The 11,858-nt window shown below is 35.9% G+C and overlaps 1 protein-coding gene across 1 annotated transcript in view; it reads left to right on the top strand.

Annotated features, from left to right (window-relative positions):
- The first annotated feature begins 6,463 nt into the window (after positions 1–6,463).
- MMRN1 (multimerin 1) overlaps positions 6,464–11,858 on the top strand; it is a 64,258-nt gene continuing 58,863 nt past the window's right edge. The window contains exon 1 of the mRNA XM_019464338.2: positions 6,464–7,246. Within this exon, the coding sequence (XP_019319883.1) occupies positions 6,672–7,246 (575 nt within the window). The 5' untranslated portion in view covers positions 6,464–6,671. The remainder of the gene's footprint in view (positions 7,247–11,858) is intronic.

Genomic DNA, 11,858 nt, shown 5'->3' with positions numbered 1-11,858 from the left:
CAAATTAGTTGATTGTTTTCTTTTCTTTGATATTTCCACTGTGCTATTAAGCTTATCAAATGAGTTCTTTATTTCTGATATCATACTTTTTATATCTAGCATTTCTATTTAATTTTTTAATAGCTTTTTTCTCTGCTGAAAGTTTTTTTGTGGTCAGATGGGTTGCCCACATTCTTTACTGTATTCTGTCATAGTTATGTTAAATTGTCTTCCTAATATACCTAATATCTCAGACTTTCCTGAATCTTTTTCTGTTGCTGTTTTCCTTTTTTTTAATGCTTATTTATTTATTTTGAGAGAGTGACTGAGAGAGCATTAGCAGGGGAGGGAGAGAGAGAGAGAGAGAGAGAATCCTAAGTGACTCCATGGTCTCAGCACAGAGCTCGATGAGGGGCTGAATCGCACAAACTGTGAGATCCTGACCTGAGCTGAAATCAAGAGCCAACGCTTAAATGTCTGAGTCACCCAGGCTCCCCTGATGTTTTCTTTCTTGATGATGGTCACATTTTCTTATTCCTTCATTTGTCTCATAATATTTTAGAAGCATTATGTGTAAAAGAGCTATAGTAGGTAAACTTTGCCTCAGAGGAGAGCATACCCTTACTCCTGTCAGGCCTTGAGTGTGGGGGCTGAGTCACACCAATTTGTAGTTGAGCTGGGTCTAATCTATACTAACGTTGTTTCATCTCTTATTAGTTTTAAGTCAACACGGTCTTAAAATACTTCAACAGCATGATCAGGATTTTCCTTCCAACTAAGTTTTCTGAGTACAGGCAAAACTCCAGAGAGCTTTTATCCTTTACCACACAGAAAAAGGCTCTCTGAACTTTGTGCAGCATAAGATCTAACATTAAAGTGCAATATTATGTAAAAAAAAAAAAAGTGCAATATTATGTGCTGCCTTGACATGTGAAACCCAGGAGGCTTAGATGGCCTAACCACAAGTTGCCTTCCACACTCTGCTCTGGTGGATAAGGTCCCTTAGTCAAACAGTCCTCCTTATCAAAGGGACCAGGCTCAGTTCCTCCTTGTCTCTAAGTCATGGGTTTCGATTCCATGCCAGCCTGTAGAATTATTTAAACAAGCCAATTGCATCTTCCCATGGGAGCCAGGAGGCAGCCCACCCTCTCGTTATTACAAAGCCTGGTTCATGTAGCCCCTGGTTGTTCACTCTGTTCCTACATGCTACCTCTGTGCGACCAGTGTGGTATGAGATGTTGTCCTCCCCAGTGTGAATATATATATGGACTGCTGCCAGTCTCATTCATCCAGTGGCAAGTATCACATGTTCAGTATCCCCATAACCCTAGGGTGGGAATTCTCCCTCATCAGTGGGGTGAGGAGGAAGATTAAAACACTAGGGAAGACCTCCAAAATCACAGTAAGAAATCATTTCTTAAAAATTTCTGGTGAGTTCTCTTATTTTTCCAGACCTATCTGTGAATTTCTACACCAATTTCTTCAAACTTTTCCTTATCTCCAGCCTTCGGAGGGGGGGGACCATTGAAGTGTACTCGGTGAAGACCTGGCATGACTCAAAGCCATTATGTCTTTAAGTTCTCTTGCCCTTTCCCCAGCCTTTGGACGGTTATCACAGTGAGTGGAGCTCTCTTGATAATGAAATTTCTGGCTTCCCTATTGGCCTTTTCTGACACCCAGGGGGAGAATGGGGGCTGACACCTTGTTACAATTTTGTGAGGGTGGAAATCTAAGGCTCTCCATTCAGCCTTTGCTGGCAAGTGTGGGGATAGTATCACATTTTTTTTTTCTGTAGTGGTTGGTGGGAATAGTGAAGTTTTTGTCTAAATAGATTCCTGTCTTTCTAAGCTGACCATTTTTTAGTTCTTTTGGCCTTTCTCGCAACTTTTATTTTTTGTGCCATTGGCGTTTCTAGTTTGCTAAATTCTCCAGCACTGGAAGATGAGAAAAAAAGAAAATCTGTAGAACTCAATCTTGTGTTCTTCCTTGGGTCCTCCTAGCCAGTCTGCCTTTTTTTCTCCACCTTTCAGAGTCTTCTTATATTTGTTTTACATATAGTGTCCTGGATTTTAATATGTACTTGGCGGGAGAAATAAGGGAAAATTGTATGTATTTCATATTTCCTGGAGAAGTCACTCAATAGCCAGACATAAATTGGGAAGTGACATATTATTATTTCCAAAATTTTCAAAAGAAATTGGTCTTAAAGAATTTTAAAATTATCTCTTTCATTTGAAGTGTACTGTTTTATTTAAATGGGAAATATAAATTACACACTAGGATGATTTTACAAACTATCAATATACATTCACTAATAAGGGATATTTTGTCTTGTCTTATCAATGTGTTCTTAATGTTCTTAACTTTAAAATTAAAAATTTAACATTAAGACAAGCTATGTTGTATTTTTGTTTCCTGAGAAACTAATATGCTTCTCTCACTTAATATTAAGAATTACATAATTCACTATACTTCCATATTCTCTTTCCTACCAGCCCACTAAGACCTAAATTTTGTTCTTAATTTTAATTTGTTTGATACCTTGGTTTTTTCTCTGGCATTCTTACTGCTTCATGATCCTTATTACATAGCTGTTAGTCTTTGCTTTGATTATGGCTTCAAAATAAACTATCTAAAATGTATTTTGAAAACAGGTGAGTTTAAAACAGTGGGCTTCCTAAAATTTATTTAGGAAAGATTTACAAGAGACAATCTGGCTGAAGGGATGGATATTCTAGGAGACTTCTGAAGCTGTATTCAGTAAGTATATTATGTTTATTTAGATTGTGTGTGTGTGTGTGTGTGTGTGTGTGTAGCTATGAGTTGGAATATACTCAGTACATTCAGTTTCAACCACTCATTTGTTTATTCAACAAATATTTATTGAATGCTCACCAAACACTGTTCTAGATGCTGAGGATATAGCAGTCTTCTGCTGTCCTGGAGGTTCCATTTAACAAATGAAAGAAAATTATTGTTGGGCTGTCAAAAATAAGACACTGTCATCCCTTACAATACTGTACAGAAATTGAAGAAGGCACCCAACCAAAGAGGAAAAAAAATCAGAAAAGATTACACTAAAAGCAAACTTATAAAAATACAGATCTTCCCTTCTAATTCCATAAATTCAAACTAATAGAAATCATTAACTCATTAGTGTGCCTCAACATATGTTTTAGCTGTGAGATAAAGCAACAAGTAAGGAAGTTAAAAACCACTGAAAAAATGAATTTAAGACAATATGACAATTCTTTTCCTTAAATTTCTGTGAATTTATAAGTTATCAATTCTTTTTGGGAGTGTATTATTAGATGGTGGAAAGAATCAGAATAAGATATAAATATCTGTTCTGTCAATTAACAGTGTGTTACCCCTTGAAATTATTTAACTTCTTTCAACCTAATTTTTTATCAGCAAAATGAGGGTAGAATACTTACCTGGGAGAATTAAATAATATGCCAAATTTAACTGTTTGCTTTATCAAAATCTCACTTAAATCTATTTTTCTCCTTCCCCTAGCCCTATTAATGTATGGTTATAATTCCCTTTGTCTATATATACATTCAACAGTTTTCCAATACTTTCAAGCAACATAAAATTGAAAAATGCTTAGAACTTTGTTTTCTGTAATTATTTTTTGACAGTGACAATTTATGGAAGAGGGTGATCATGAAATATTATTTTAAATGTTTTAAACTATTTTTAAAAATAAGAATTTCTCATGTTAAGAGGAAATAAAGAAGCTGCTAAGAAATCCTACTAATCTAGTGGAAGTTATTCTACACAGATAATACTTTCACAGTCATAAATGTGGCTTTAAATAATATATGGCACCATCTATAAACAATGAAATCCTTAATCTAAGATTCTCTTTTAACTCACTTATATGTTTATTTCAACCTATTAATCTTTTTTTCTAGTGATTAGAAAATTGATTCATGCATATTATAAGGGAAAAATACAATGAATCCATTATCTCATTACCTAGAAAGAACACATTTTGCGATATGTAATTCAATCCTATGTTTATGATACAATGAAAAATGACATAAAAACCTCCTGATAGCACATAATATGATGAGTTTCTTAGTTTCTTTCTTATAAAACTACTTAAAGTGAATAAATGGTAATAGGGTAAACCATAATATAAACAATCTAGTGGGCAATGAAGGCTGTAGCACAATGATGGGATATATGTATATAAAACTCTGATGGTATAGTCTCATCCACAGATAGTATTTCAAGTAACTAGAAGAATGGATGGAGTAGCCTTTAGGCAGCAATCACAGGAATATTATTTTTGTTAATTGTTATTTGATAAGTATTAACAAGTCTTAGAAAGCAAAATCTGAGGTTAGGCCTCTGACAGTTTCTGGAGTACAGATATTTTATGTCTCCAATTAAGGGATGATCCATACATCTAAAGCCTTCAAATGAGCTTGGGATTCTCTGGGGAGTTACATCAAAAGATGCCTTGGTGAACTGATAATGAGATACAGAACCTTTAGCTTTTTGATCACAAGGTCATTTGTAAGCTAGGATGGGGATAACCAAAAGTCGTTATTGGTCAATACCTTACAAGAGCAAAATGAATTGCTTAGCTCAGTTCAGTTTTTATTACCATTTGAGAGCTATTTGTTACCAGTTATAGATCCAGTGAGTGACCCTTTACCACAAAAGTTCACTTGTCCTGAACAGGATCAAGATGTTTTTCACAAACCATAGAAACAAACTAATCTATGTGTGCCATTATTCTGGTTGTTTCTTATACTTTCAGGAAAGTCTGTTCATCTACTTTTACTAAATCTAAGAAAATGGATTTAAAATTTTACACTATAAGAAAAATTTTACTTGGGCTTTTCAGAATTACTAGTCTGCTTTAAGCCCCAGGTAGTTTGTATATCTTACAGATAAAGATGCTGTAATGTCTTTTTTTTAGTACTGAAAACCATGTTTGTCTTGTGAAAATTATGCAGTTTCATTGCTCTGTTTAGTGATGAATTGCTGTCTGGATTGTCTGTGCTGCACCTATTTTCTCTTTTACTAATGCAAGGCTTGTGGGATTATTCTGTGGTATATCTAAGAAACAGATGCTTTGTACTTCATATCAAAGTTAATTAGAGTTGATACTGATTACTATGTGTCTTAGTTTAAATAATCTCATATTATATATCTCTAATATGTTAATATACTTGCAGAAGTGAGTGACAAAAATTAAGGGGAAAAAAAGTATTAAGGCCAAGTAGGTAGTAGTTCAGAGCAAATTAGACCTTCTTTCAAATCCTGGTGTTCGTATCCAGGATTTGGGACAGTAGTGTGCATCTACAATACTACATAACCCAATAGGCACAAGGTTTCTGGTTATCCAATTCTGGAAAAAAAAAAAATAATTCTATAGCTGAATATTCAGCAAGAACATAATGCCTGGCACAAAAATTGGCAGAAAGATTAATTACACGTATATCTGGCCTTCAGATAATAGAATAAACCATAAGCAAATAGAGAGCCAAGAATATTCTTGCTTTATAATCTCAGCACCTAAGAGAGCACCTTGCTGTGAAGCTGACTGAAGGTTTGGGTAATTACTGAAAGAATGAATGAATGGATGAACTGTTACATTATTTATATGTCCAATGGGTCTGCTGTGGAACTTTTTACAGATGAGAGAGCTTAACTGAAGCCTGAGAATCAGAGATTTACTGTAGTAATGAAATCATAAATCCCATGAAGCATTTCTACTAGGAAAACAGCCATATTAAATTAGACCAATTTAATTCTCTATTACCTGAAGCAAATATATTTTTGCACCACAAAGTAAAAAAAAAACATTATATATGATCCCATTTTAATTTATTTTTGTGTAACTTCACTGTTTCTTCATCCATTATTATCCAAAATTCTGATTATTCATTCCATTAACTGGTTCTGGTAGAAGTTTTGAGAGCAAAGTTTAAAGTGAGTTCCTTGTATATCTGTATAATTCAATAATTTATACTTTTTTTTTTTGTTGTTGTTACTTATCCTCAAGAGTGACTTCAAGTAATGCTTTGGCTGAAGCATATTTATAAGAATAGGGGTATTTATATTATTTTTTTCATAATTCAGCCTCTGATGTGTAAAAGGGCAGAGACCCTGTTAGTGAGTTTGTGTTTGTGTATGTGCATGGATATAAGCACTTGAACAAAATGTGATTCTCTGGATGGGGCACAGTGGAAAAGAAGTGTCACCATTTTTTTTCTCAATGTCCTTGTGCAGTAGGACAAAATGTTAAGTTCCTTGATTCAGCCTATCCAAACAAAATTCCATGCTTCCCATTATCATTGTAAAATTACTCTTCAGTATCAGCAACAGATGAAACAGGAGTGGACCTAGGAAAGGAAATTTACTTCATGTTTTTCTCATGGGTTTTCCTGATAATAATTGCCTGTGTTTTCCCATTTACCCTTAGCTTCGTCAGACACCCTTCACCACTTCCATAGACACATCCTACAGAGATCACGGATCACACAAAATCTACAGAAACAGGAAATCAAACTTCCTGAGTCCACTACAAAACACAGAAACTTGTTTCCTCTACATATCTCAAATTGGCAAAGCTCTGAAAGTGGATTCAGTGTGGAGCAGCTGTCGAAAAGACTAGAAGGACTGTGTCTCCTAATTTCACCTGAGCTTTCTTCCTTCAAACTACTGAGATGAAGGGAGCAGGGCTATTTGTCCTGCTTTCGAGTTTATGGATTGGGGGCTTTGGTCTTACCAACACCACGTATACTTGGACTACATCAGAGGATGCAAGCTCCCAGGAGAATATGGCCTCTGCTACAATTCCTCTAAATAAAGTGCTGCCAATCCCTCAGATCACGTCTGCTGAGATAGCCACAATTCCTGAGACAAGAACCTCTGAAGATAGTCTTCTAAAATCAACAGTGCCTCCCTCAGAGACAGGCACACCTCCTGAGGGTGTAAGAAACCAAACTCTCACACCCACAGGGAAGACAGAAGGGGTGCTGAAGTTACAGACGCTTGCCCTCCCAACCAAACCTAGCCTCAAGTTCAGTCCAAGAGAAGAGTCAGTGGTCCTTTCCAACTCTACACTGAAATTTCTTCAGAGCTTTGCCAGAAAGTCGAACCAACAGGCAATCTCTCCTGACTCGGTTGCAGGCGGTGTGGGAAATCGATCCCCACGGGAAACGTACCTCAGCAGAGGTGACAGCAGTGGAAGCCAGAAAACCAACAATCAAAAATCAAGCTTTGAAACAACTAGAGGAAAGTAAGAAACATTTTCTTTTTTTTCTTCTCCCTAACTATAAAGTCCACTGTCTCACTGTCAGAAAATGTTTTCATGGTCAAGATAAAATTCAATCACATTCCAATTAGATAAGGTAAATCAAGCAATACTTTATGTAATGGAGAAAAGATGAACAAAAAAATGCAGCAATTTTGTTTTAATTGAAGTGGTCAAAGTCACTTATAAAGGGTTTTTTACTGGAGTTATTCACTAACAGTGTAACTCCAGTGACTGTTAGTTGTTATTGTTAATTCAACTCAAGGGTATGTTGGTGGTGCTCAGAACTACACCCATCACATGAAAGAAAAAAAAAACAATACAGTTGGGATGTGAACAGAACTTCATCCCATGGATTTTCCAGTGAAAATAATCTTAAATTATTCCTAGAGAAAAGTATCCACTGTACTTCGAGATTCTACAGCTCGTGGTCCTAGAAAGCCTGAGGCTTTCTTTTGCTAATCCTTTCCATCAAGTTCAAACCTTCTTACTCCTTATGTTATGTAATTGATAATGGTAGTAGAGTAAAGAAAACAGTTCCATCCCCTATGGACACAATGCTGATGCAAAGAAGCCTTGATAATGTCTTCCATATTTTCATTTGATCAGCAAATAATAGCAAACACTTTATGACATTTGTTCCTACTCTACTGCTCTGAGTGAATACACACACACACACACACACACACACACATATATATATATATATATATATATATATATATATATCTCCTATCATTGAATCACTACCGTAACTCCATGAAGAATATTCTGTTATTTTTTTTCTTTCCAGAGAAGTTAAATAATTTAACCAAGTTCACCTAAAAGTAAATCTTAGGGCAAAGATTCAAACCCAGGTTGGGTGGCTGCAGCGACATGGCCATCTACCTCTACATGATATTTCTTCAGCCAGTGCAGACTGTTCTCCTAAGTGGGTAAATGAGAGTGACCAGTTTATATCCATGCCTATGAGCATTTAGAGGCTATCCTTTGTTTCCAGAATACAGCCCAGATCCTTACTCAGTTGGTCATACAATGCCATTCTTGATCTGGCTTCTGCCTACCTCCCCAGCCTCATCTTGTGTGACTTCCTGGCCAGTAAAATTTGTAGCTCTTGGGTCCACAGTATGCTGTTTGCTAAACCTGTCTTTGTTCCCTGATCGTCCCTTTGGATAACATCTTCTTCTTTTCTCACCATCTATTTCCTTTACCCCCAATAGTAATAGCCCTCTCAGGGCTTCTCAGGAAGCCCTCTCAGGCTGGTAGGTGGCCCTTCTAACTTTGAGAGAGCTCTCCTTGAATTCTTCTTTCACTGCACTTATAATAGTATATTACAATTAGAGTGAACTTTGCAATCTCCTTTCTTACAGAGATGTATTTTGAGTGCTGGCAAAGTCTCTGACTTATATTAGGTACATAATAAATATTTAACAAACTGAATGTAAAATTTATAGATTAATATGTGAATATAAAGAAGAATCTTTCCCAAAGACATATTCTTATTTCTCTATGATGAAATCTGGCTGATTCATTTTAGGTTTTTGTTGTTATTGTGTTTGGGTTTTTTGTTTGTTTGTTTGTTTGTTTTTTCCTTACTGCTCTTGCAATTTTATAGTGATTCTAAGTAAAAGGAATACCACCTCTTTCTACAGGATTTTTCTGGCATATTTTTGTCTCATTTTGTACTTCCTCTTGTCCTAGTGCTGTAGAAACTCCTGGGTACACCAAAGCTGTGGTTTCCTATCTGGCAGAGTGGTTGTTGGTCAGTGACCAAGCACTTTGAAATAGGCAGGATAAAAAGAAGAAATTAGAATTAACATATTTGTGCATTGAGCAAATATTTGCTGAGAATGTAAACTGTACTCAGCAGTGTGCTTGTGCTGAGGGTAAAACAGTGAATGAAACCTCCCACCTGTTCTGCCCCCACGGAGTCTCCAGTTCAGTGGGAAGGACATGGGGAGGTAAAACAGTGAATCACAAATGCTGATGGAGAATCCAAATGGTGATAAACATTTTAAATGAAGCTTTTGAGAATATGTAACAGAGTGAATGGCTACTCTGAAGGCCAGTAAGCCATCCCTGAAAGGAGGATATTAGGTGAAATTGAAATGAGGTATTGATAGACATCGATTGCCTACTTACCATCTCCCACAATCCCAACTCCTGCACACATGTGCATGAATCTTCACCATCTCAGTAAATGCTTTGTTCCATAACTAGAAACCCTTGATGCCTCCTTGACACCTTTCTTTCCCTCCTAGCTTTTATCTAACCTATCACAAAGTCTTCCTAGTACTCCCTCCAGTATATCCTAAATCCCTCTCTACCTTTACTACACCATCCTTTGCTAGCAACCATTATCTACCCCAGACTGCTACCTTGTCCATGTTACCTCTCTCACCTCCTGTAATCCATGTCCCACACAAGTGAGGGATCTTATAACTTTTTAAAAAATAAATTTGACTAAATAAAACGTTAAAAAAAGGGGGGGGGGTGCCTGGGTGGCTCAGTCGGTTAGGCATCCGACTTCAGCTCAGGTCACGATCTCGCGGTCCGTGAGTTCGAGCCCGCGTCGGGCTCTGGGCTGATGGCTCAGAGACTGGAGCCTGCTTCCGATTCTGTATCTCCCTCTCTCTCTGCCCCTTCCCCGTTCATGCTCTGTCTCTCTCTGTCTCGAAAATAAACAAAACGTTAAAATAAATAAATAAATAAATAAATAAATTTGACATATGTCATTGTGTATATTTAAGGTGTTTAAACTTTTAAATTGGGTTAATGTCTTTCATTTGATGTAAGACTTCATCTTTTGTGACACATTATTTTACATAGTAATAAGAAAGAAAAGTATGACATTATTTCTTAGAATGTTTAGGTTTATTTATCATATATATATGTCATATATATATGTTACATATATATGTTACATATATATATATATATATATTTGCATACTGAAAATGAAAATGTAAATGAAATTGGTTAAGGTATTTCCAAGGCAATGGCAAAAACCACTGTCTTACAATAGTGACTGAATGATGCCATTGCTTTTATTTTATTATTTTATTATTTTTTATTTTAGAGAGGGGGCAGAAGGAAAGAGAGAGAGAGAGAGAGAGAGAGAGAGAATCTTAAGTAGGCCCCATATGCTCAGTGTAGAGCCTAATGAGTGGCTTAATCCCATGACCCTGGGATCATGACCTGAGCTGAAACCAAGAGCTGGATGCTCAACTGACTGAGCCACCCAGGTGCCCCATGACTTTAAAATATGTTCTTGATTTCAGAGATACTGTCTTAAAATCTGTGATATTTAGCATTTTGCTCACATGCTGAAGATTACTCAGTAGCTTTCCATTCCATTTAGAATAAACTCCTAAATCCTCATCATGGCCCACAAGGTCTTGCTTGATACTCCCCCTATCTCTATGATCTCATCTTTCAGCACACTCCAAGTTCATTCAACATCATTTCTTCCCGTCGCATTGGCCTTCTGTGTGGGTACTGAACTTGTCAAGTCAATTTGCATCTCAAGGAAACTTCCTGTTTGCTTGTGCTAGAATGCTCTCCTTTCAGTATAGAAAGATTTCTTTTCCTCCTGCAACTTCATCTTTAATGTCCCTCCTCAATGAGAACTCTGATTATCTAGTATAAATTTACCATCCTTATTTTTTCACCCTTATTTTTTTCATGGCATTTACCTGAAATGACTTGGTTAATTTCTGTAGGCAGTTATGTATTCTCTATCTTTTCATAAAAGAACATACATCCCGTGAAAATAGAAACTTTGCTTTTCTTATTTACTATTGTATTTACTGCCCAAAACAGTGCCAGGCACCTAGAAAGAGCGCTCAACAAAACTCTGTGCAATAGCTAATTATTGGATGGATTTTGAGTTAAGGGCAGAGATTAAGACTAGAGATATAAATCTGGAAAACATAGAAATATGGACACTTGACTGAGGAGAGTTTTTTTGTTTTTGTTTGTTTCCTTTTGGGTGTTTTTGTTTGTTTGTTTTATTGAAAGGGAGGAGAGAACAAAGCAGAAACCAGGGCTAGTCAGAGAGTTTTCTACATTTTTTGTTATTTTATCTTATTTTATATACATAATGGTCATAAATATGGTAAAATGTTAATGAAAGGTGGCATACAGGAAAAAAAAGTTGAATACTGAACAAGAGGAACATTTTATTTGCTGAGTTTAATGAGGTGTCTTTTAGAACTTTATTTTTTTTATATAAGCTATGTAATTTGTTTGATGTACAAATAGGTAGCTTACTTTAAATGAGTTATGATTTCTAATATAATGTCTAAAATGGTAAGTTCTACAAATCTTTCTCTAGACCACTTGTAAATAAAAATTTTAAACACCACACTTTAAAAAGTGATGTTTAAAATTACAAAAACTAACCATTAAATTAATTCTATCATAATATGCATTTTTCTGCTTATTTCTTTGAATTACGAGTAGGTTCTGGATATGAAAAGTCTGATCAATTAAATTTGTATGTTGTCTCAGTTCATTGAAACTGCTATACCAAAATAACACGGACTGGGTGGTTTATAAACAACAGAAATTTACTTCTCATAGTTCTGAAAACTGG

This window comes from Panthera pardus, unplaced genomic scaffold, assembly GCF_024362965.1.
Source record: "Panthera pardus isolate Hobbes unplaced genomic scaffold, ASM2436296v1 HiC_scaffold_13, whole genome shotgun sequence".
NCBI lineage: Eukaryota > Metazoa > Chordata > Mammalia > Carnivora > Felidae > Panthera > Panthera pardus.
The sequence above is the reverse complement of the archived record's forward strand: the minus strand, read 5'-3'. Positions and strand labels throughout refer to the sequence as shown.